Here is a 26,306-nt window from a genome sequence, read left to right as displayed (position 1 = left end):
CCCTAACTCAGCCTTTCCAGCGATGCCACCGGGAGACCTACCTACCGCTGTGTATGTATGTATATTTATTTCTCAAATTGAACACATTTACTATTGAGTAATTGCTACTTTGCTTAGCATCCAATTTTTGTTTATCTGGAGAAAATTCTCTCGACATATTTTTTAATTATTTTTTTTATCTTACATACATTAAATAATTATAACATATATGTATTTTGAATAAAAACTCCGACAATCCAAACAAGTTATAAAGATCTTGGTTCAGCGACTAAAGTTTTCATTCCATTATATTCGTGGTTTATTAGAGTATAATTAGTTGATTATTTATCTGTATTGATCTCACCATGATGGGCTCTTGCATTCGTAGAATGTATTGAAAAATAGATGAGGTTCTCAATAAAAAAAAAATCCACCAATATGGGTTCTTGCATTTGTATGTAGAATAGGAAAACTGACTGAGGCTCTCAATAAATACTCATAAATGTCAATAATCTTGTTTCTCAGGTTTTATAATTAACACCACGTGCATTGCAAATGACCACTCAACGAACAAATAAAGCAGTTATGGTTCTCAAAAATTAATGCCAGATATTCGCTGCATGCTTTCATTTTCAGTAATTTTATGAGTCGTTTTGGCTATAAATACATTCAAAATTGTTAATGTTTTCTGGTAGATAATATAGAGTACTAAGTAGTATTATATTATTAACAACACCAAGAATTGCGTGCAGGCGAATTAATATGTCCTTTCCTACCTGCATCTTATTACTATTATTATATTAATAGGATTGAAGTAATTTAGCAGTTGACAAATGGAAAAATTACAGGCAATTTTTAACTAAAGTTGGCGCATGGGAAAGCTTCACAGATCTATTAATTCCATATTTGCTTTTAACTCTTTTGAGCAACATCATCCATCGTTCCTGAACTTGCACTTTGAGCTCGCAAGACAAAATCAAGAATTAACTCCACATACAACAAATGTGATCTAGCAAAAGCTATTTGGGACAATGAATTAATTCACATGAATATATGGCAAACTAGCCACGCTGCAGAATTCTAGAGAGCTACTGGGAAGGAACTGTCGCGTTCTACTTGTCAAGAAACCTCAATTCAAAGCAGTAGCATCCCAAATTTTTAGAAGAAGCCAAAAAGTATGGAACAAATGTGCTATAGTTTTGTTGCAGGAAGATTCAAGTCAGAATTCTGTAGTCATCAAGAATAGTTCTGTACCAACAAGTATGCCGAATTATCTCAATCCAGCAGCATTTCTTCGGCCAGTAGTAGTACTGCTGCCTCAAGCTTGGACGATAGTTGACAAAATAGTTTTTTTTTTTTTTTGGTCTTTGGGCTGAGTCTTTGCTTTCTTTTTGCTATTGTTTTGTTGTAGAACAGGTAAGCCACAATTAGAACGTTGAAGTACTTAAGCAGGGGAATAGGGACCATCTTGAACTGACAAATTGTAATTGATAATTATTTACAGCCAACTTGAACATTCAAAAGAGAAATTAGAAGATAAAATTCTGCTAATTCTTCGAGTTAAAAACCGTTAACTGAGACCTTGTTAGTTTTATTAACTAGCACTTCAAAGCATAACCCTTATTTGTTAATGTATTTTCTTGCTCAATATTTGGCATTCTCTTAAATTTTACAGAGTATTTATCAATTTTTTCTTTTTACTCTCCCACCTCCAACAACAATCAAGTACAGTATTCAAACTTTGAACTTGACAGCGGGAAAGACTGGCCGACGCCAGTGGTTAAATATTTATTACTTGAGAATACCTAAATGCATGGGTTTAAGCGCTAAGTCACCCAAAACAAATTTTTTTTTTTTTAGCAAAAGTGCGGTCTACTTTGGCCGGCCTATTGGATTCCTTTCATCACTACCTTCGCCTATTAAACTATGGTCGTGATTTTATCTTGTATTGTTCAAGAACCTTTGAAGTTAACTCCTAATATTCACGAAAATTAGTTTTTTTTTTCTAGAATGAATTTATGGCTGTTATTGAGAAGAATAAAATTAATAAACTTCAGCAGGCGTCCTGATTTTTTTTTCAATACTAAATTAGATTACTTCTATGCCATCTAACTTTTGCTCACCAGTAATTTTGCACTTAATTTGTTCAAATGCCCAAAAAAGAAAAATCAGAAAACTCTTGTTTTCATTTCCTTAAAATACTGAAAATATTAATGATACTTTTGCACTACAACTTACTTAAGGTGAGCTTTTGTGGCCGCCACATTCATATGCTTTGCTTTTCCAACATCAAGTTTATCTGCAAGGGAAACAAAAGGAGATCATCTTCCCTACACATGCACGTGGGGTTTTGGCTGTATTTTTATTCTGTCTTTTCAGATTCTTGCCCATGGCCATGGAAGCAACTTGTGGAAGCCGTCGAATCTGCATAGAATTCCATTAATTATTGACGATTTTCCACCTTCTTCCAACTTTTTTTTTTCTTTGGTGCAAATGCTAGCTAGCTCGACCATTTTCACGAAACATGCAGCAAACGCATCTGACATAGTTTCTCTGGCGTATTACTGAAAACTGGTTGAAAATATAACTAAGGACCTAAAAGGGATGGTGTACTTAACTATTTCAAGCTCTTCTCTTCTTTCTTTCTCTCTCTTTTCTTTTTCAATTCATTTTTCTTGTAAATAAAGATCTCTCATTTCAGTCCATATTGAATTACTGCATTATAAGAAACCCTGTAAAGGTTTTATTTATTTCTTTTTTTGTTGAGTCAAAGTTGAGTATCATTTAATCTGATGTCAATTTGGCACTATAGAAGCAGCCAATGTTGGGTATTGAATTGGGTGGTTTTCTAATTAATCCTTGTACTATCAAGTGTTTATATATATGAATCTGTCAACGTTTGTTGGAAAAAAAAAAGAATTAGGTGGTTTTAAGAGTATCTGGCGAATGCTTACCCACTAGTTAATGCTGACAAAGTAGGGCATGTAGGATTAGTATTAAAAATCAGATTTGTATGGAGACAGATTACATGCAAGAACAGGATAATATTTTGATGGATTATAAGATAAAACATGGGACAAAAAACACATATCAGTAATTGTAATATATTACTTGCTGAGACAGCTAAATGAAGACCCTTGTACACTGTTGTTAGACTTGGACCAGCCTGGCCGGTTCGACCGTGAACTGGCCTTCTTTTTCGAACTGGTTTGTAACACAAAATCATTTTGGTCAAAAATAAGTCAAAATCGTAAGAAATTAGCTGAACCAGTGATTCGGTTCGACTGGTTGACCTGATTTTCAAGCTCTTCTTTTTTATTTTCTCCAAACATAATTTGAGTTAGCTAAATTGTAACACTTTTATTTATTAATAGAAATATGAAAATGGTATCCAATTAGTGTAAATACCAAAATCACTTGCTTTCTTGATTAATCTTTAAATCAAGATATTATTATTCTTATCATCTTATCAATTTAGCATAAGTGATTCCAACTTGCATTAATTTGTTTTAATTTAATTTTTCAAATGGTTTTGGAGAATGGACATATTTTAGCCATCAATTTACATTTATATATATAATTATTAGGCTTATATTTGATTTTGGAACATTTTGTATGATTGGCTGAACATAATGAAGAACTTAATTTTAATATTTTTGAAACTTATAAAAATATAAAATAATTATGACATCATGCTGATGTCAGCAAATTTTTAAGAACAGTCCGACAATCCGACTAATTGGCCTTTGATCCGATTTGAATTTAACAACATTGCTCTTTGTATGTATGGTGAATCAACTAGAATGGCAGGAATACTGTCTCATTAGCTTACTCCTTCCAAAAGTCGCCCTCTCTAAAATCACTTTGATAGAAAAGTAGGATTTGGTCCGGAATTCTATTGGCCGAAAATCCAGATGTTCATGAAGAAACAAAAGAAACATGATAATATGGAAGAATCGCATATCTTTCTAAAATTTGTTTTGACTAAAATAAGAGATTTGTATCACTTGTTTTGTCCTATTTATTAACCAAATTTCCTCAACAAACTGAAACTTGCCCATAAAATTATAAAATGCATTACTTTTTCCTTAGCAAGTACAAGAAGCTCTATTCTAAGTGAGGCATGAATTAAATGATGGTCCACCTTCTTGATTTTAAGGATTTCTATATACATATATATATATATATATTATTTTCACATATCGTGCTTTTCAATCTTTTTTCGTAGATAAACTCTGCGAGCACATTCTATAAAGTTATCCAATCAATAGAATATTTTACATGACTTTTTAATGGTCACATGTATAAAAAGCGCTTATCACCCATAGCTGAATATTAGTATTTTGCAATAAAAAGTTTATGTTAAAGAAAACTACAGTATATAAGGCCTACATATATATATATATATATATATATATTTTTTTTTCCCGTTTCTTCCTCCGTGTCTGAAAATTTAGAAGAGAACCAACAACAAAGGCCAGTTCAGACCACCAACATGGGTTGTCTCCGAAATCGTATCATCAGTTGTCTAAGCCAAAGATAATTGAACAGCTTTTCATAAGCTTGCATTCGACTTTTTAAAAAGTCACAAAATTGGTTATGTAACATCATGGATCACCTGTCTTTATAGCTACTAGAGATATACGTGAAAGCATACAAGAAAGATGCTGTCAACTATATGGTGATGGAGACTGAGGAGAGACAAAGCCAAGGCAACAAAAAATTAAATTAATCATCAAACCCGAAAAGAGAAAAGAAAGAAAAACAAGCCATTAGGCATCAGCGCCCCCCCCCCCCCCCCCTCCTCTTTCTCCTCAGGCAGGACTCAAGAAGAGTCGTGCCGGCAACTTTCTTGCTGCAGCAACCGTTCACTGTTGTTGGACAATCACAAGACACCATCGCTTGCAAACAACACAGCCTAAAGATTCACTGTTGCTGTTATGAGGTCTTAATTATATGTTTTGCTTTAATCAAAGGGAAAGGTGGCTGGTGGGCCTTGTCTTCTCATGTCTGTTTATCGCCCGCGTTCATCGTACCCTTTGTCATCTGTCTTTGTCTGTCTCCCAACACCCAATGCTTCTAACAATGACCGTCCCGACGACTATTTGGAGCTTTGCCATAATATTGACAGCTCCATCTCAGCTCACCACTGAGTTTTATCATGTACTATTACTGTTCATTTCAATGAACAAACAGTAGTAATACTCTGCTCTGCTGGTTGATTAATTACTTTTGGATTATCTTTCTTCTAAGTTAATTTATCGCGAGTGCCCTTTTCAAGAACTCATGTTCAAGTGGGGCGGACGCCTTGAAAGTAAAAGACCTAGTCGGTAGTCCCACACAACTTGTCCAATATACAATATATATATATATATATGTTTAATTAATTGGTGACACATATATTACTAACATATTTCCTTTTTGGATATTCAAAAGATGCGCTTTCCTAACTTAGGTTAAAAAGGTGATTTTTAACATTTGTTAGAAATCCAAGTTTGGTTTAATATACACATATTTGCGCATCGCAAATTGTAAGGTGAAAAGGTTTGAGATTTTCTACTTCGGAAGGAAGATGGTGTTCCTCTCTCTGTCTCTGTAGGCTTATATTTGTTGCCATAACAAATAAAGTTAATTGCACTTACACCCTTCAAAGATCGTTGATTTTCACTTTACGTCATAAATATCAACTAGTGGAGTATATCATTTTGTTATCTTGTACTGTCAGTTTACGACATAATGTTGAAATCAATTCAAAATTAATGAATGAATAAATTAAAAAAAAAACCATTGCACGCTCAGTTTGCATTCATTGGAACATGATTTTAATTATTATTATGTATAAAGGGAAGGGCTACTAAATTAAAGCCTTTCGCTTCGACATAGTTATCAGAGTTCATTAATTTTCAACAATTTAGGTCACGCGCTATAAATTGGTACTCAATTGCTAAAATTGATAATTTAGACCACAAAATGCTAATTGGTGATTGTTTAGGGGCCAAATTACAAATTTGAAATAGTCACAAAAATTGCAAAAATATCCCGCCGAGATTGTTGCGTAATATATTAGATTAGTTTCCGCAACTTTCAATTAAAGGTCTAGCAAACCGGTAGGTCCATCTGAGGGAGACAAAACGTATCCTCATAATTTCGCGGTGCAAATAGGGTCCTAAGCACTCAAAAGAAAAGTCGTCTTCTTCGTCCTCTTCTCCTCCTTTTTTCACTCAATTGCGAAAGGAAATGACAAAAAGCGTTGCATGCTACTGTACAGCGTAACATGGGAAGTTCCAATCAGGATTCAGGACGTGAATTTCTGGAGCATTTCTCAATCTCTGAGTGAATTTTGACTGTGGAAGGACCACAATCAAGATTCGTTTGTGAACCAAAAATTACAAGCCTATTGAAGGTAAAAAAAAAAATAAAAAATTTGTACTATCTAAAATAAAATTAAAACAAAAAGTAAAAAGCTGCGTTGAAATAAATAAAATCCGTGCCCATGGACTAAACCCTCCTCATTAACGACAAACCACATAAATTTGACTGCATAATTGTTGTTGATTGTGGATCATGAAATGCAAGGACGGCAAGAATCTCGAATATGAGGCGGGGCAGGATGTTGGTTCAAGGGAGGGGTTGGATTAATGGGGCCATTTAGATTACTAAGCACTAACAAAACAACCAAAAACTGAGTGTGGGATAAGGTTTGGATGACAGCATTTGCGAGAAAACCTTTCTCCATCATGGTTTTTGACAAGGCTTTTCTTGCTCCCTTTTATGGCAGCTCTTAGCCCTACAAGAGATTAATGTGTTTGACCTCTGCTTGAAAATAAGTCATGAAATTCATGAAAAACATACGTTTCGGGAACTTTCGGCTAATACAAAATGGTGGTTGCACTATCTCCTCAGACTGATTGGATTTCTTGATATACAATAAAGATATTGAACAGAAGACAAACTAACCCTCATTTTTGCTTTCCCCTTTGAGCCAAATTTATGATAGTTGCAGAAAAATATATATACATCCTTTCATCCGAACATTTTAACCATACATGTATGTCACTCATGGAGTATCTGGTTTCTTGACCTCGTATATATATATATAGTAATCATAATCGTAATTCTGGAATTTGTAAATACAGAAACAGAATCCAAGAAATTTTCGGTTTTGAGTTCTGTCTCTTCGTGGCTGAACACGTACGTGCAATGTTGGTTAGCGAACCATAATTGGACAAGGTTTCCTATTTTTCTTTCCTTGGTCGAATCATAATTGGACAATGAATATGTCTTTTCCATTAAGCTCATTTTGGCCTTGGAACTTCGCAAAGAGAGAAGCAGAATCCGAGAACAGATGATTTTGTCTTTTGTTCAACACAGAGGATAAGCTGTGATCGGAGCTTATAAAGCAATACTTGATTCTCCACGTTACAGCTCCATTTTTGTCTAATTTTCTCATTCTGGTGAAGAAGAACAAAGGAAAATGAGGAGCCCAACTCTTTTGTACTTTGGTAGCTTGATTCTGCAGTAGTACATTTACTCTTTTTTTTTCTTTTGTTTTTCAGCTATTACAACAATTTACACTACTCCTACGCAACAACAATCTACGATAAAGAAAGGGGAATCTAACCAGACTCATACCGGGGTTGAGAGGTGAACCTCCAGACCACAAATACAGGGAACAGGAAGCTCAATTAGATTTGTATGGAGGTTAGGAGATGAACTTTCAAACCAAACAAGTGGAGTAACACAACAATCTACACTATAGGCGAGGGAAACTCTTGTATGAGAGTTGAGAAATCTTATCATATTTTCTAATCAATTTTTTTACTTCACATACATCACATTTAAAAAAAAAAAAGTGTTACAATGTATTTTCTCAGAGAGGCTCTATTTAATAACTCTCGCTGTAGCAAACCGACCAAAATTGGAGCAAAATTTATAGTAGTTGCACTAAAAGGGCGTTTGGTGGTACGTAGTTTTGAGAGAGACCAGTTGATAGATAAAAGTAACATGTATGATGCCCGTCAAAGAGCAGAGAAAGAAGTCTAGCTCTCCATTATTATGTCTTGTTACAAAAACTTGTTACATCAAGGACAGAAAAATATCTACTGTCCTCACTAAATTTGGAATTTAATGATTGCGATGAAGTGCATGATGGGTCGAAATGTCCTGGCTGATTTCTTGAGGTGGGTCAAAGTATTTTGCTGTGTTTTGTCGCATATGTTTTGATTCTGTAGATGCTGTTGTTCGTGTTGTCTAAGCTCCGAGGGGCCTCAAATCCGATCAAACTTTTAATTTTTCGTGTGTGGCCCGTACTGCCTATCTGTGTCCTTGTCTCATGTTAATGGATTCCGCCAAAGTCGGCCTTCTAAGGAGCTGTATTATTGCCTACCAAAAATGATCCGCATCGAGAAATAAATCCGAAAATTAAAGAGCACCACGCCGTTACAGGATTATTAGCCTGTCCCCAAACAGGAAGGTTGCAGCCCTATTTTGTGGAATGGTTTTCTAGATATTGGGCCGGATCCTGCCACGGCCCTCATCACAAATTAAGAAAAAGGGTAGTATTAAAATCTTGGACTTGTTGCTTTTGGACTTTTCGGTGATTATACCGACGGTATTTTATTAATCGAAACTTAACTGCTAAGTTTACAAGATAGTTGGTCTGGACTGTAATAAAATTTATATTCGGAATTACCATTTTCAATGAGGGAAATGTTTAATTGCCCTAAAAAGACAGAGTGATCTGTTGTTAAGTGAATCAGGACTTTGAACAGGGGAGTTTTGTCAGCCGGCGCTAATAAAGTACTCCATTCCATTCACCATTTTAGAAGTGCTGTGAGCCAAATTGCTAGTGAATCCGGATTCGCAATTTGGTACATGATTATTTGTACATTAGAGCGATTAAGTACAAGGATAAATGAATATGGGACCTTGACTATTAAGTCTCTTCGTATTATCCTTTTTTGAAAAAAAAAAAAAGAGTCTGTGTATTAACCTTCTCTGCTTCCAACATGATTTTTGATGCAGTATTAGCTGCATGGTGTACTAAAAAAAAAAAAAAAAATCAAAACTTTATGTATTTGATCAACAATCAAATCTTTCATTGTGGAATAGCATTAATCAGCTCTGGCATTTGTATTTGTACATCACCATTATCACTAGGTGAAACTTCTGAGACCTCAACTATCCTGTCTTCTTTGTTTTGATGAACAATTTCTTGTTGTTGACAATGGGGCTGCTCTTCCACGATTTCATCAGCCCCTGTACCAGAAGCAAACTCTGCCAGGGTTGGCATTCTTCGATGAGAGGATACATCAGGAGTACTGTTTGTGCTTATGCTTCTTGTGGTTGAAGAATAATCGTTGTAGTGGTTAGGATCTCTTGTATCTGCTTGATTCTTTCTCTTCTTCTTCACATCTGCATGCCATTTCTTTAGGGCGTGAACAGTTTGTTCATGTAGCACTGTGCTTTTAAACCGTGAGCCCATCTGAAAGAATTTCATACTCTTAGGTTTAATGTACGAATATAAAAAAAAAAGAAAAGAGATTTGAATGATGAGTCTAGGAATCGAAATCGAGATCCAGGTGAGGAATGGTTGACGAACCTGGGTTACAAGAGCATAAAGGGGAAGGGTAATGTAACTGCAGAGAACTTGAACCATCACCCTGGAAAAGAACCATAGTGGATGTGAGTTTTCGGTCCAAAGACCGTACGCTCATACGATATTAATCTTGTATATATTATCAGTGTAAGAAAACTATGGACAATTATGTCTAAAATCTTAGCACCACAATTACTTACGCTAATACAACTCTGATAACGATGATTTCAACTCGTTCATGATAGCAAGATTTTATGCCGAATTGTAACTGAACAAAATTTCAAAAAGAAAAGAAATCAACAACATAACTATGGGAATGATTTTATATGAAGAGAAAATGAAATAGGAATTCATAAATACCGTAACCCATATGAAGAATGCGAATTCAAATGCATTCTGCAATGAGAAAAAAAAAAAATTTTTAGTTAGCTAAAGAAAATCAAAGAGAAAATCACCTAGTTTTCTTCTTCCCCTATTGATTAAGAATTGAATGTTTGCGAGCAAGGAGGAGGACTTACCATGAAAAGAGTGAAATGAAGAAGAGTCAAGACAAACTTCGGCTCATTCAACCAGAAAAGGCTATCATTGGGTTGCACCACCGGGGTTCCTCTTATTATACTGTTCTGATCTTGAAGCCGAAGAGCCAGTCTGGCCACGATCACTTCCAGCTTAGTTCCAATTACTAGAACAGTCTACAGAAAATTTTTTGTAAGGTAAAGAAAAATTATGGGCAAGTTTCACCATAAAAAAAAAATTTTCTTTTTAATCAAACCAAGCGTTCAACATGTAAAAAGATAGAAACTTGAGATAACCCAAAATCTGAAGTACTACTTAAAAAAGAATTCGCATGTTACAGAAAATATTACTTGGAATTTTAGTACTTACAAACAGTGGGAGAAATGATACCCAGAGGAACACATTCCAACCTGATTCAATTGAAGCCATATCAGAGATTATGGAATTTAACTCGAGGCAATATTTCTTCAGAACTATGAACTAAAAGCTTGTGCATCTTGGGGAAGTACAACACTTGATTGCAAAAGGTTTTAGTTGAAATTGACAGTTCCATTTGTCGTCTGGACCAAGAATATGAACGACTTACCGTGCACATCAACAAGCAAGAAAATAACAACCACGAACCACATGAATGGGCTGCAAATTAAACAACAAAATAAACTCTTAGAATGAATTCTATTATAAAGACAACTACACAAAGGATTTTTTTTTTTTTTGCGGTTTAAAAAACAAAAAGGATAAATAGAAAAAAGAAAGAAAGAAAACACCAAACCCAACATCATATGCGTATCCAACCACTAGCCTTTGGGCTAACATTAAAACTTGGTGGGGTGGGAGGCAAGGTTTGCCACATTAAAAGTAACTTTGCTTAAAAAAAAATCTAAGCGGGTGCGTAGTGCATCCATTTAGTCCGATGGTGGTTTAGTCCCCTTCGAATTAGACCTAGACTTCCTTGGATCCGCCCCCTCCCCTAGTATAGGATAGATTAGATTATATAACAATTATCATCGCTAAAAAAAAAAAAAAAACCATCATATGCGTATCCATTGTGTCAATGCCCTTGCTAACGGCGTACTAAAATTATGTCCTTGCTACAGTAGCACAAAGGAGGATACACTTTTCGGCCTAGTAGCCTGATACCGTCTAATCATATATCAATGGCACATTTTATTGACGGTGCCTCATATGTGTTTAAAAATACTCAAATTGGCACATCTGGTAACATGTTTCAAAAGTTATGGCATTTGGCAACAATTACTTTGTACCAAATGTTCGCGTTAGAGATAAAATGGAAATGCGTATCAAACATAAAGGATCAAAAGCTTAGACCCTTAGGGACAATAGTATAACTATTTCAAAACTTATGGGGACCAAGATTACATTATCAAAAAATATTACTGTACTAGTCAATGTTAATTTGATTTCCTGTTAGATTGTTAGTCAATAAGTCAACTTTAATGAGGTGGACAAGTTTAAGTTATACCACTCGTCCACAAGGCACACATAGGTTGCTAGTAACTGTAAAATTTTGACCGAAGAAGAGAAGATTTATAGTAGAGTAGTTGCAATCAATACCTTATTCCAACAACCACTTTGAAATCGTCTTCCAAAGATCGCTGTATATACTTGCGAAAATTGAAGGACTTGTTTGTGGACAAATGAGCCTGCAGCCAGATTATCAGAGATAAGGTACACTCGAGTGAATGAAGGATTTCATACCAAAAGAACAAGTCAACGAGAGATTGAAAATGACAATTTGTCCCATAGACCTTCTTTTTGGAGATGTCACTCCAAAGACATTTGTGGGACTATTCTTTTTTTTTTTTTCTTCTTCTTTAAACCCTTGAAATGTTCAACTTAATTCTTTAACTATTTGATTAAAACGTTAGAAGTTAAAAGGGCAAAAAGGGTCTTCATCTGATGTAGAAAACATACAGAAAAGAATCAGAAATGTTACACACCGAAATGAAGCCATGGCGGAGGGTGAGGTAGTCAACTTTGGCTACTGAATGGAAGAATTGCCTGAAAAAGCATTTCTGTAGGCAATCCAAAACAGTACTGTCACCCATCAGCAAATGTTTAGCAGTAGTAATTGTCAAAGATGAATTTAGATTGCTAATCATTTTCACCCACAATCCACAACAGAGTAGGTGTTTCTGTGCAAGCGCTCATGTGCCTTCGTCCAAAGGTTGTTTGCCTTGCAAACCTGAACCTTTCAGGATCTGTTGAATAATGGATTCACTGATTAGTTCACTAATTTTTCGAAGACACGTGGAAACATCGGATCCGCTAAGTTAGATATGATTTAGTCATTAAACAATTAACAATTTATTTCATCAATTATTTATCGTGTTACTTATGTCAGTTGAGTTTATAAACGTTAATGGGGAAGACTCGTGAAAAAACTAGAAAAATGTAGTACCATTAGCAGCCATGTATTCCACGGTTTCGGTCTCCTTCTCCCAACTTTTCCAACGCCTCATCTGCCAACAAATCATGGGATAATAAACACAAATGTAAATAAATGCAGGAAAAAATAGCTGTACATATGTGTGTGTGTGTGGATTTTTTGAAATATTTTTAATACCTCCAACAAATGTCTTCTTGATTCTGACTAGATAAGATCAACACCGTTTGTGGTAGGAGAATTAAAGAGCGACCAGAAAAGTCTTAGGAAAATAAGGTACCCGATCGATAGCTCAGTTTTAAGTTTAACATCTAGCAACTATTATGAATGAACTTGGTGACCAACCGTCGAAACCAAAGTAGAATTGCTAGCCGACAACAAAGGTTATTATCATCATCTCAGAATCCAATTACTGCTAAATAGTAAGATCATGCGCTTCACAAAATAACCTACCTATGCATGGGAATAGTCTAATAATAAGCAAGTCAGTGTGTGTAAATAAGGTGAAAATAATGTGTAATCCAAATGCGCTCATTGTCTTCTCTTTCAATTTTTAGCTCAGAGTATCTGTTTCGCTCTATTTTGTGTTCAATCTAGGTTCGTTACAACAACAAATGGATCATGCTGGAATTATTCACCGGAAAGACAACAAAGACTGCACCTATATGTATGAGGCTGTCCAAAACTTCAACTTTTCATGAGCTAATTTCAAATCTGACACTAAATAGCACTGCTTAATAAGTCAACAGAGTCTAGAGGGAAGAAAAGCCCAACCCAAGGGACAAAACAAAAAAGTGTTCAAAGTAAGCTTAATTATAGGTAACGTATTATAGTACTACTTTGAAGTTTGAACCAAGGCTGCTTTATTTATGTGTGCGGCGGATGCAGTAACTGACTTTTTATTTTCTGGGGTCCTTAATAAATTAAGTCTGCTTAGATTGTCCTTGTTAAACAGCACTCTGAATTAGGGTTGTGACAAAATTGAAGGTGCTGGAGCTTACCTTGGCTCTTCCCAAAGCCATTGTTAGAACACTGTACACAATCTGCATTACTGCTAGTACAAAAATGAATATGTTGAGCTCATTCATACCATCTGGCGATATAAAAGAAGTCATTCCCTGCAACAACAGCAAACCAGTTGTCAGTACAAAAAGTTGCAAAGTAAGTTAGAAATTTGTTAGCTAGGAGCTTACAAAAGAAAAAGAAGGGTTGATCTGTTAGCTGTTTATAAGCTAGTTGCAGAAAAACGTTGGATAAACGAGCAAAGAATATACTACCTTAGAGCCAGCAAAGAATATACTACCTTAGAGCCACAGTGATCGGAAGAATTGGAGGTGGCAGAAGCAGCAGCGGCCAATATTCTTTCGTGATGAAATCCATCTTCAAATTCGACTGGCGGCAGAAAATTTTGGGATTTGCTCCAGACATTCTCGTATACTTTGGTCGTCTTGGTGGCGTAAATTTTGCGGCATGGAAGCATAGAATATGCCACTCTATGCGGTACACAAATTTTGGATATGGGCCTTTGGGTCACTGTTAGTATTAGCGACATGAACCCCAGGAGCATCAAAACTGCACCAAAAAAAAGGCCATTTGCTCATTTAAAAGAGAAAATGAATTAAAGCCGTATGATTCTTAAGCAATTCTAGTGAACTTAAATTATACTTCCATTACTGAACTGTTAGCAGGAAGGAAGTCCGAACTCTAAACGCACCTGATTTTAGCTTCTCCACCGCTTCAAATAAAGCAGTTTTCCTATGTTTCTGGAGCCACTGCATCATTAATTACCACAAGAAAAACAAAAACTTTTCATTAATCCGACATCTGAAGTTATAAAATCATGATGAAGAGTTAATATATATACGCGAGCTTTTAGTTTTAGATACTAACATGACCAACGAGATGTATCAAATGTTCGATCAAAATTCCAAGAAAGATGAAAATGAAGCAAACGGTTGCAACAGCCCAAGTGGGAGTTTCTTGTAAAGAGTGTGGTGCGGCTCCTCCTCCTCCTCCCATGATGCTTGATAAGAGTTTTCTGAATTTGAAGTTGGATCAGCTGGACGAAGAAAATTGAGGATGGAAAACATCCGGTGCAGAATTTTGGAAGCTTTTTTTAGATGTTACTGACGTGCAAGAAGAATATTTAAAGAATTGATTAAAGAGAAGGAAAGGGAGGGAGAGAAGACTGAAGCCATGTTCAAACTTTTGAACCAAGTCTTGCAATGCAAATTAATGCCAGTCTTCGCAGAACTGCTACACTTAAATGACTTCACTAGTCAAGGTTTGATCTGTTGTTTGGCTTCGCATTGACTGACAAGGCTACGAGATATGCAAATTCATCCAAGTCCATGGAGGCGGTCTAGAATCTTGATACCAAGTAGGGCTGTTGCATGGGCCTACCTTTCCAAATAAGTTATCACCCACTCCCTGTACATGTGTGAGCATTTATTTTATATATATATATATATATATATATCATTTTGTGGATAGAACTTCATTCGTGCCCCCAAAATAAAAAAAAAAATAGAAACAAACTTTCCAAATAGTTGAAATTTTTGCTTAAGATTTGACTTTTTTTTTTTAACTTTTAAACAGAAGAGGGTGGAATTTAAGAAATGAAGAGGAATAGAGAGATTAGAATTTAGAACAGCATTATATATATATATATTTAAGTTGAGAAGGAAGAGATTTTTTATATCATATGATACGTTGGTCACCTGAGGTTTATTTTAGGACTAATACCTGCTATTTTTATTCTGCAAGTCAATCCAAGTTTGCAGGTCCTAAAAGATATTCTAAAGGTCCTTTTTTTTTTCCATAAAAGATCCTAAATAAGACTTCTATGCTCCTTTTCCAATATAAAATGTCCGCTTGTTGTTTCTATTGATTGTCTCAAATTCAATCATGAAGTCCGTTTTGTACCTATAACTTAAGTTTGTTTAATATATAGTCCCTTTTATTACAAAAAAAGAAGTCCCTGTTCCCAGCAGAATCTTGTGAAGCTCTAGCATACTTGACTCGAGGGGAGGAGGTTCCCAGTTTGTTGGCACGGACGCAGTTGACTCAGAGCTGCAATATGTGACTACCGATTCGGCTTCTCCATGCATTATTAAACGTAGAAAATTTTTAAAAGCCTCTCGTAAAAACTCTTGTATGCGATCTATGATTTAGGAGAAATGTTTTGATCTATGATGATGATCAGAAGTGAATCCATCCAAATTTTATATTACCAAAAAAAGGCGATACGCTATCCTTCCTTCCAATTAGGACTGACCCCAAAATTCAACATAAGAATGGGATAATTTCAGAGACCTCCCTTGAGGATGTCGTCCGTAATTACTACTAATAAAATTGAGGGGACAATTCCTAAACGGATAATTAGCAAAGATAATGCATATAACCACCATGTTGAATACCCAATTTTATCATCCAATAAGCCGCCATCAAGATGATACAAGTTTGTTCATAGTTCGTTATCAAGATTAATTTTTTCGACCTCTTTTAAACTGCATCAATCAGCTGCTGGAGCATCTACAGAGATGACAAAATAAGAATCTGAGAGCTCTGAATATTCAACGTTCAAAGAAAATACTCGCACTCATTCTTCCTTTTTTTTTTCTTTTGGTGAACTGATCTTGCAGGTACTGCCAATAACAGCATGCAATTACATAAAATGATTCCATTAATTTATCGCGGGTGTTACAATATAGTAGTGTCAAACAACGAAGATGCCAAAAGGTATACAGTCGACAAAAGCCATATAGACGTACCGCATCACTTGAGACATTTTCAGGAATTACACACAGCCACATAGTAAGAGGGGTGTTCTCTTCTTTCTTTTGGCCCTGTCTTGACAGAAACATTCAACGATACTGACGAAATACGACCAAGATGGACTGCCTCAGTTAATGAATCGAAATGAAAGAAAAGTAAACGAGGGACTTTCTATCTTGGCTGCTGGAATATTCAGAATTTCCTCCGGGAGCCTAGGACCACCAAATTTATCATTAATCACTGATGGAGACTTAACTTCTTGACGAAACATAATCCACTACAGGGACAGGAAATCAACAGGGCTCCCTTTCCCTTTCATTTCAATACAAGAAGAGAGTGATAGCTGGACACTAGTATAAATTATGCACTCAACTTTGCCATTTGTGTAACTTGAAAATTGAAACGCACACAATCAACTTTGCGGCCTCTAAGAAATATTATTATCACGTACATTTAACTTGGATTAGTCTAAATTTGGATGCGTAATCATAAATGAAGAGGGTAGATAAGCCTATCATTTTTTAACCTCATTTTCAGAAATTGGTTTGGACAAAATTTGTGAGCCAATAGTATATGCCAGTTGCGTACATCCAAAAGTTTAACATGTTTTAGAAAATTATTGCTCCAAGGGATCACGCATACCCTGTTATATTAAACGCTAATGGTTTTAAATAGATATCAGTACATAGTCGTTCATTTACTACATTTCTTCAACTGGTTCACGTGTTTCTCCTAGATGGATCTTACTCTTCTATCCCACACTCTGTTTCACCTTCTATCCTTTTGTCATGCAAACTGATTTTCTTCTCCAATAGTTCAGGTTCCAAAATCTGTTGGTTTCTGTTGTATTTTCATATTTGATATGAAGTCACTTACTAACGTAGGAATGTAGGTTGATGTTTTTTTTGGTTTTGAGAAAAAATAATAGATATAATAGCAGTTCTTTATTGGGGTCGAAGAGTATTGTATTTTGCTCTCTCTCTAACAATCTCACAATGACACTCAGATATCACAAACGCAATTATGCATCAAGAACTTTTACTGGGTACAAATTATTACCATTCCAAAACAAGCACATCAAATTCTCATACACTTTAACAGAATTACTTGTCCGATGCAAAAGTTAAACTTCAACCAAAACTCCAAAAGATAAACAAAATATTTCATAAATTCTATGGACATAGGCTTTTAAACATACAAACAGGAGAAAGGAAGTTAATTCTGCATTTATATGGACATATCGACTTTTGTTCTATTTATAGTCCGAATTGCAAAACTTGTATCACCACAAAAGGGCATTTGGTCTAGTGGCATGATTCTCGCTTAGGGTGCGAGAGGTCCCGAGTTCAATTCTCGGAATGCCCCTTTTGTCTCACCTTATCTCTTCCAAGTTCAAACAATCCCCCGGATGCCACTCTGTTTTTCTATCTTTTTTGGCATGGATTTTGAGTGTTGCTGGAGCAATGAAAGGCGCTCCAGTAAGAGGAGAGAAAACTAATAAGGCCTTGCTTGGATTGCTGTTTTCCGTAGAAAAATTTTATCATTTTTCATGAACACATTTCTTTATTACCTTTTTTCCTCACATACATCAAATCGCTACAGTAATTTTTTCATGAAAAATGACGAAAAATGCAATCCAAACGGGACCTAAATGCGCTTTAATGAATGAATCAAGAATGTCATCAAATTGTAGTACTTGCATAGCATATCATCATCCAATATCCACTATCCGATTCTGATTCTACAAACATCCACTTCCTACATGTAAATGTAATACAAGGTTCTTGAAGTACCCTTCTGGATACGGGCTAAGGCACCACTGAATGAAATCAAAACCAAAACTACTACACCTCATTAATACTACTGATTTCTTGCAAGATTTTTCAATATCTAAAATGTAAAAACTTCTCTTCACAACAAAATGCTAAGCATTTCATTAGACAAGTGAGACTCCCTCTCATTCATTCCCAGGCTCTCCAGCGACTGGTTCCATGATTTGCTTCTCTTGTTCATCATCACGAGTGTCTCCGGGGTGACCGCTGTCTTCAATTGCCTCTTCCTCCTTGTTATTGTGGCCTTCAATTGCCTCTTCCTCCTTGTTATTGTGGCAGAAGTTGCTTTCCTCCTTCATTAATCCATAGCTAATAGACAAATCTTTCCACTCTTTTTCTCCAGATAAGTACTCGTGTCGCCCCAAATATTTCTTCAGCTCAACTTTAGTGTTTCGAAATGGCTGAGGACAAATAATTTAAAAACAGCCACTTCAGTACTCTTTCATTCCACTGCACACAATCTAGGAGATAATTGCAATTCAATTGTCAATTATCATTTTTCCCTCTTCTTGTTTAGTATTACTTTTGAGAATTTAGATAACAGACCAAAATCTTTGTAGCAGCAATTGATGAAAGGTCTAAAAGTACCTCTGCTAATTCAAAAAAAAAAAAAAAAAAAGAAGAAAAAGACTGTAAAGGAAATAATACCTCTGCTTTGCATTCAGCAGCCAATCGGAAGAAAGCAGCAGAAACAAAATGCTTCCCAACGGACTCAGCTAATCTGATTTGACCGAGCCAATACGAGGATGTCTCAAGCTTGTCGAATCTGCATTTGCTGCATCTCTCAGCACTGTGGTAAGGCGTCCCCACAACATTAGGCTTAATCAAAAAGGGCGATCTTAGAGGAGTTTGAACTCCTGCTGAAACATCACCCTCCTGCAATATCTTATCCTTATTTTCCTCAACCTTTTCGCAAAAATTCACGGTCTTCTTCTTGCTCCTTGCAACAACATTATTATTATTCTCAGACGGTTTCTTTGGAGTTGCAGCGGTTTCTTCAACAGCAGTGGCATTGATTGGCATTTTTGCCGGTTTTTGAGGAACCACAGAAAAGGGCTTTTTGGTGGGCTTTTCGCTCGTCACTGGCTTTGTCGGTGCATTTTGGTTTCTTACTGTTCCGAAAACCCTTCTTTCCCTGAAAGAGACAGGTCGAATTTTAAAACGCCTGAGAGATTGAAACTTCATAAGTAAAAATTCTCGTGCTTAAGTTCTGTACCTGTTAACATGGGATTCCTTAACATTCACTTTTGGTGCTTCAGAAGCTTTTCCATCAGTTCTTGATTTCAGAACCCGGGTTTTTCCTGTAATTAACTCAGGTGATGGAAAATCCAGGACTCATAAGGAAAAGCCATGCATCTAAAATATTAGAGTAAAAGGAAACAATGACGAACGAATGATACCTGGAAATGGGGTGCGAGGATGAAGATCCATGGCAGATAATCTACAGAGGGAAGTAAGTTAAGCCGAGTATGAATATGCGTTGTATTTGAAGAACTTTTCCGCTTTCAAATTAAAGCAGAAAACTGGTATTTACTACTACTATTTAATGGTAGTAGCAGGGAAAAAGTCTCCAAAGTTTCGAATGAAGGAATGGGCGGGAACAGGTTTCCTGCAGGTTGGTTGCAGACGCTCCAAATAGGGACCCATCCTCAAGCACACTCCACTGGCCTTTAGACGAATTGAAGGAATTTGATTAGGCTGTGTAGATTAAAGAAGTACTCATTAATTTCTAAACAGGACTTTTAAAGAATTTAAAGTAATATGAGGTTGCATTTAATTGAATAAATAAGGCTAATCCTTCAGGCTGGGAGAAAGACGTACTACATCAGTTGAATTGAGTGTTTTTCATTATTTTCTCAATAAGCCCCACAAAAAATATTTTATCATCAATCATTCATATGCAATTGGTAAATAAATAATTCTTGCTTGGTTAGGGATGTTTTGTTATGTTAGTTAGTGTTACTTGACAATTGCTCCCACAAAAAAAAAAGGGGCAAAGTCTTGATCTCTTTGACATTTCTTCTTGGCTGCGTGGTGCTTTACGGTTTCCATTTGAATTTGATCTCCACTTCAAGTTTGTTATGTTAGCCTCTAAATAGTTATTGGGTTTTCCTAACGAAGTCCATTAGTTACTTATTAACATACCTAAATTTCACATAACCTATTTTTTTCATGTGTATATACGTATTAACAATTATTATCATTCGTTGCATTTGTACACTTTTCCTAAATAATCTTACTTTTCCCATTTAGTGTTAGTTGAGGTTAATTTGCATTGTTAGCTTGATGTGTTACACGGCTAAAATGTCATGTGGACCAATGTTGGAGCTAAATTAGTGTTAGGTTTTCTAGTTGTAGCCGATTTAGGTTTTTTAATTTGATTAGAAGTTGGGTTATGTATAAGGCTATAGAATGCCTTAGTTATATGTTTGAAAGGATGTCAAGATGAATTAAGAAATTTCAACAAACAACACTTTGTGTTGCGTGAGTCTCTAAAGTTGAATACTTAAAAGAATTCTTGAATTTCAATTGACTTATCAATTTAGAAATACACTAAATTGTGGCGTCATTCTACCATTCTAACATGATTTTGAGTTGTTTTTGATAATTTAGAATTTGTTAATTCAAACTTTGATACCATATTCTAGGTCTGTGGGCTTGTCTTTTACGATTTCGTTACAAGGTTGACAGGGTTCGTACGAGGATTAGGCTTTTACTAAGTGTCAAAGTTGAGGCCTCAAAATTTAGAGATTTTATAATAGAGTCCCACTAAAATACAAGTTTATTCCTACTGGATGCTAGTCTTCGTCCTTACAATATGTGGAGTTAATCTTATTGATCCCATAAATTGTGAACTATTTGCAATCATATCAAAAATAAATAAATAAATAAAAATTAAGAAGCGGAACCACTACCCAACAAAGAATAGATAATTAGATATCCGGGCTAAACTTGTTGGCCCAGAGCCCATCAGCCACAAATGCAAATATGACAGCGGGGCTTAGCCAGTGGTGTACGTCCCATGTTTTTCAACTTCTGAATACTACACACTAGTTTGACATTTCAACCTTTGAGCCATAGGCTCTCGTTTCAACTGGACAAGGGCATGCAACCGTCCCCAATGGTTTTGGTCATTTTCAATAGCACGTAACTTTATTTGCACAACTTATAACTTTAGTATAAAATTTTATGTGTTTCACACACGGTGCGAAAATCGATGCACAACTTGTGATCTGGACCGCACAATTTGTTGAGGCCAAATCATGGCCATGACCGCCCCTGCCCCGTTTCCGTTTCAACTTTCAACCCAAAAATTCTAACAATTTAAAATACGACATTCGAATTATATTATTCATATAGACGAACTTATAGGACTGCTTTTCTCAAAAAAAAAAAAAAGGGTATGAAATGCATGTTTTCGTCCATGAATTTTGCTTTATAGTTTGACAGAGCACACTCCTTCTAATAATTAACATACAATTTCATGTTCATGTCTCCGCAATTCGTAGACCTATTTTCATTAAGGACTAATAATTTACAATAACATATTGTAGGCAAGTTATTTGCAAAATAATACTCAATTAATTTTAGGCAAGTTATTTGCAAAATTCTGCCGACGAGTAGCGGTTAAGGTTGAGGTTGCAAAATAATTTGTTACTAATACAAGTACTATGACGATGTTGCCCTAAAAGTAAAATACAGGCTGATATGGAAATAAGGAAAAAAAAAAAAAACAAGTAGTTTAATACCAATTATTTCCTTAAAGAGAAACCCTCAAAGTTTGAAAGAAACAAGGAAAAAAAAGAAAAGAAAATGGTCTTGTTGAAAATGGTAATAAAATGTTAAATGCCGAGCTACCGAATAATCCAAAAAGGTAGAAAAAGACTTGCAGGGATTTGACAGAGTAATGTATTCCTAATTGTCGTCGTCAAGGTTTAGATTTTGGAAATGAATTACTAGTTTCTAAATCTGGAGAGTTGGATTAGTCTTGAAATTTGAAAGATTATAACCGGAATCGTTTATATAGATAAGTACATTTCCAGCATCTATTTATCATATATGGAACCACAAGTTCTGATGTTCAACGATGCAAAGGAGACCTTGCGACCTTGCAAACTAGCAAGAAATTACCCACCTAAGACCCAAATGCCATTTTATAAAATAAGACAATTTTAAATTTAGATTGTTAAAAAAACTTGCAAACTGAAACTATTATTGCTCTTGGATCAGAAGATGTTCTATTAAAATGTGCATTTGGATCGCATGGTCACAGGCCAAACAATACACCTATCTATGAATTTCATTAGATATTTGACAGATAAGTAGTAATCTAGCAGTGATGTAGCCTAGATTTAGTATGGAATAAGTATTGTAATACTTTTTGTGACGTGATATATATGAGATAAAAATGTGTTTAAAAAAATAAAAAATTGATTAAGAAACGTATTTATAATACAAGTAAAATAATATTTAGAAAAAAATTAAACAACAGCTGATGAATATATTCTAATATATTCTACCTACTTTGCTACGTCTCTGATGAATTCAACAGCTGGACTTCAAAGCTCTGACTCACAGCCTCTTGTGTCAGACAAACAACACAGGAGAATTAAACCCTCTATTCCTACTTCTCGACATTGGTGGACCGTTGCTTTGATGGAACCTAGTTCACAAACATATTTAACCCCTTTTTTCTACATTTTTTTTTAATTAACTTGAGAACTTGGCTGTTCCCCCTTGGTGTTGGTAAGAGATTGAAGCTAGCTAGAAATGACTTGTGATCATTTACACAATTCCAAGGTCCAACTGAATGAGGGGCTTTTGACAAGTCTGCTTCTTATTTTGTAGCCTAATGTCCCCCACCTAGAATTTTTAGGTAGTGTCCTGCGGACCATCTATTTAGTCCAAGTCCGAATTGCTCAGAAGTCAGAAGAATCGATTGTTATTGGTTGGTAAGGTTCACCAATGGTCTCAAATTCGTAGACATCAACAAGGATTGGTTCAGTGTCTTCTGTTTTTGTCCTCAAAGCGTATATGAACAAGAACAAGCCTACGCTCCCCCAACAATTTACCACAAGCTGACTTGTATTCATTAGTAGTACCCGTAATCAATGTTTATGGTGCCCTTAAGTTTGTGACTTTAATTCATTCTTCTTTACCGTGTTTATGCTTATCAATGTGATCCAAAGTCTTCTTTGAATGTAACAGAATTAACTCGCATTTAGAGCATCATGATTTCTTATTCAACAAATTTGATGCAGCTACTGCTACATATAAATACTGAGAGAAACTCTTTTATAGAACTGGTTTATGTCAGTCGCTTCATGAAAGATTTATAAATAACTCGCAGTGGTGGAATTAAGATAAACATGTTACAATTCGGCAGCATTACTAATTTTTTTTCTCCTTAAACAGCAATGATTCATTAATAAACTAAACCAGATTACATCTCTGTGGGCAACTGCCCTTACAATCTGCTTGAACCAACTCAAGCAGCCAGGCTAGGAAGTCACACTTCCATTCAGCAGTTTCTTTCAAATTTATAGCAAATTTTGCTATGCAATGACTAACAGAATTGTTAATCCTTCTAGTGAAGGAGAAACAACATTCATCAAAACTGGACTTTAGTTTTTTTAATGTCTGAAATCACTATTGCAATTGTTACATCCTCTTTCTCTCTATTTATCCCATCAATTACGTGCTTGCAATCTGTTTCAAATTCCATTGTTCTTCAACCCTGATGTTTTGCCACTAGCATGGCAGTTCTTAAAGCCATTGCTTCCTCCAACTTTGGGTTTGAGCAGCTTGTGTTTGGCACTGCCCAAACTCCCTTAATCTTCCCTTGCCAGTTCCTCGCAATCATTCCCCATCCTGCACTATCTGCTTTTTGGTTTGAGGCTGTATCTGAATTCATCTTAACCCACTGGTTTCTTCCAACCACTCAACTCCTCTTTTCCACTCCTATATCTGTTTGATTCCCCATCTGCTTCCTGAGTTTCTTGATACTCCTTCCACTCTAATATAGCTTAATTGACTGCTACCATCGGATCCCTTGCTTTAGCATCAAAATGCCTCTCATTTCCTGATTTTTAGATTCGCCATAGTGCGTTCATTGTCAAGCAATACGTTCCTGTCCATTCTCCTTAGTCACAGCATCTTTCAGCTCTTCTCACCAATGCTAAAATTTGTTCCTGTAAATCTCTAATCCCTTCCAACTTAATGGAGCTACTTTCCAGATTGATTTGGCATTGTTACAAAAGAACAACAAGTGTTCAATGGTCTCTGTATATTCATCAAAGCACTTGCATATATGATCTCATTTTGAACATCTTTCCCTTATGACTGCATTCACTGGTAAAATGCCTTGCAAATATTTCCAGATGAAATGCTTCAATTTATGCTTTACGTTCAGAAAGTTCCAGCTTTGTGATAAGCACTTCCTTCTGCAGCTAGATTCTGCACATGTTCTCACATAATCTTCCTTCTTTTTGCCATTTTTTGCTGGTCTGTATCCTAATTTGACTATATATTCTCTACTGCTCGACTTGCCCCAGTATATTCTATCATTCATATGATGCACACTTAATGGTATTCTCAATATTTCCCTCCCTTCCTTCTCCTCAAAAACTGGTGCAATTAACTCTTTATCCCACTTCCCTTCTTTTATAAGTTCACATACTCTTTGAACGTTATACTCCTTACTTCTTTTAGATTTCACTTTCCCATTGTGAGAACCTCAAAGTATATATATATAAACCTCAGTGCATACTTCATTTGCAATTCTAATTCCTTAATAAATTCTAACATTACTTTTACTTGTTTTTAAATAAAGTGCGTAAAAATAATTTTTATGTGAAAAATAATATAATTGTACTAAATTATTATCTTACTTGACCTATTATAACTAAATCGATATTTCTTGAGTTAGATTAATTTTATTGCTCTAAAAATAAATGCTTTAAATTTTGATAGCTAACTTTTCCCTAATAAGGTCAAGAGTAAATAGGAACCTTAGTGTTAAGGTGAAATCGTTAAATGTTAGATAAACATAACACAAGTATACTAAGTATAAACTTCGGATGTAAAAATTTCGATAATTGAACCCTTGCGAGATTGGTATATTGGTAGGCGTTTAAATCTCATTTGGAATAATTTTTGGAATTAAGTTAGAATTGAGGACTCGAGTAGAAATTAGGAGAAAATGTGAAAAGACCGAAATACCCTTCACTACTTCGAAAATATCCATGCAACCACCAAACACTTTCTCGGACAAACTCTATATAACATAGCCATTTCCTTCAGCCGGATGCAATCTTCACCATTTCCACACTCAACCTTCTCCCTACCTCGCACCATTTCACTCTCCACCCTCTCACCTCGCACCATCATCCACCTCACCTCGTGATCATCGAAGGAAAGGAGAGAGAGAGCCGTAGCCTTAGTATCATCGACGAGAGAGCGAGCTGCAACCCGCGAGCTGCAACATTCCAGTTCTGACCGAGGGAGTGAGCTGCACCATTACCCCCATCCCAACCACGAGCTGACCATTTTCTTCTGTTTCTTCAACCCCACCAGCGGCAACCAGTTCACCAGTTCCAACCACCAACTCCACCGCCTGCAACAGCCGCAACTACTGCAACCAGAACCAGCACTTCAGGCCTTGCGCGTGAGCCGAGAGGAAAGAAAGAAAATTCAGCGTACTGTCGAGGGAGCTGGGAGTCTAGCTGAGGTAATTTCTGAGCTAGACTAAGTTAATTAGAGGTAGATGATAGTGTTTAAGAGCTTGCATGTGGGATTTGTGCGTTTGGATGAGAGATTTAGGAACAGAAAATTCTGATGCGCGAGGGAATGGGTTTTGCCGAGAGCTGAAATGATAATGTAGCATTAACCTTGTTTATTTCTTGACAATCTGAGCTTGCATTGGTGATTAACCAACTAACCACTAGATGCTTAAACTGGTTACAGACTTGCATGTTGGATTTGTGCATTCGGACGAGTAGTTTAGGAAAAATAAAATCTGATGTGCGCAAGAATAGGTTTGCCGAGAACTGATTAGGAATAATGCAGCTTTATTTGGCTTAATCGTGATGTTCTGAGATTATAGCTGTGATTGGCTAGTTAATAACAAGATAATTAAGTCCTGCATGAGGCTAATTAGCTCGGCTAAACAAGCAAAATAAAATGAAACAGAAAAGTT

General features: G+C 35.8%; 2 protein-coding genes and 1 non-coding gene across 3 annotated transcripts; 1 reads left to right on the top strand and 2 right to left on the bottom strand.

Annotated features, from left to right (window-relative positions):
* Positions 1-9,030: 9,030 nt before the first annotated feature.
* On the bottom strand, positions 9,031-14,700 carry LOC113780240 (MLO-like protein 3). Its single transcript, XM_027326080.1, has 15 exons — positions 14,391-14,700; positions 14,215-14,272; positions 13,804-14,072; positions 13,502-13,618; positions 12,516-12,576; positions 12,227-12,315; positions 12,055-12,129; positions 11,669-11,757; positions 10,680-10,729; positions 10,463-10,503; positions 10,096-10,269; positions 9,938-9,973; positions 9,778-9,845; positions 9,581-9,641; positions 9,031-9,463 (listed from the first exon to the last, which is right to left on the bottom strand). The coding sequence occupies exons 1-15, from the start codon at positions 14,517-14,519 to the stop codon at positions 9,077-9,079; spliced, it is 1,704 nt and encodes a 567-aa protein (XP_027181881.1). The 5' UTR covers positions 14,520-14,700; the 3' UTR covers positions 9,031-9,076.
* Positions 14,701-17,570: 2,870 nt separating this feature from the next.
* Positions 17,571-17,642, top strand: TRNAP-AGG. Its single transcript has one exon. It is a non-coding gene; the product is annotated as a tRNA-Pro (tRNA).
* Positions 17,643-17,954: 312 nt separating this feature from the next.
* Positions 17,955-19,602, bottom strand: LOC113783163. The gene is made up of 4 exons (XM_027329232.1): positions 19,510-19,602; positions 19,326-19,410; positions 18,758-19,244; positions 17,955-18,510 (listed from the first exon to the last, which is right to left on the bottom strand). The coding sequence occupies exons 1-4, from the start codon at positions 19,538-19,540 to the stop codon at positions 18,235-18,237; spliced, it is 879 nt and encodes a 292-aa protein (XP_027185033.1). The 5' UTR covers positions 19,541-19,602; the 3' UTR covers positions 17,955-18,234.
* Between the last annotated feature and the right edge of the window lie 6,704 nt (positions 19,603-26,306).

Source organism: Coffea eugenioides, chromosome 1, assembly GCF_003713205.1.
Source record: "Coffea eugenioides isolate CCC68of chromosome 1, Ceug_1.0, whole genome shotgun sequence".
Taxonomy (NCBI): Eukaryota; Viridiplantae; Streptophyta; class Magnoliopsida; order Gentianales; family Rubiaceae; genus Coffea; species Coffea eugenioides.
The sequence above is the reverse complement of the archived record's forward strand: the minus strand, read 5'-3'. Positions and strand labels throughout refer to the sequence as shown.

Coding starts and splice junctions, on each gene's coding strand:
- LOC113780240 (XM_027326080.1), bottom strand. CDS start 14,519: ATGGGAGGAGGAGGAGGAGCCGCACCACACTCTTTACAAGAAACTCCC. Junction 12,316..12,515: donor GGAATACATGGCTGCTAATG/GTACTACATTTT, acceptor ATTATTCAACAG/ATCCTGAAAGGTTCAGGTTT. Junction 12,130..12,226: donor CACCTACTCTGTTGTGGATT/GTGGGTGAAAAT, acceptor GATTGCCTACAG/AAATGCTTTTTCAGGCAATT.
- LOC113783163 (XM_027329232.1), bottom strand. CDS start 19,540: ATGGATCTTCATCCTCGCACCCCATTTCCAG. Junction 19,411..19,509: donor TCCTCGCACCCCATTTCCAG/GTATCATTCGTT, acceptor AGTTAATTACAG/GAAAAACCCGGGTTCTGAAA. Junction 18,511..18,757: donor CTGCTGAATGCAAAGCAGAG/GTATTATTTCCT, acceptor ATTTGTCCTCAG/CCATTTCGAAACACTAAAGT.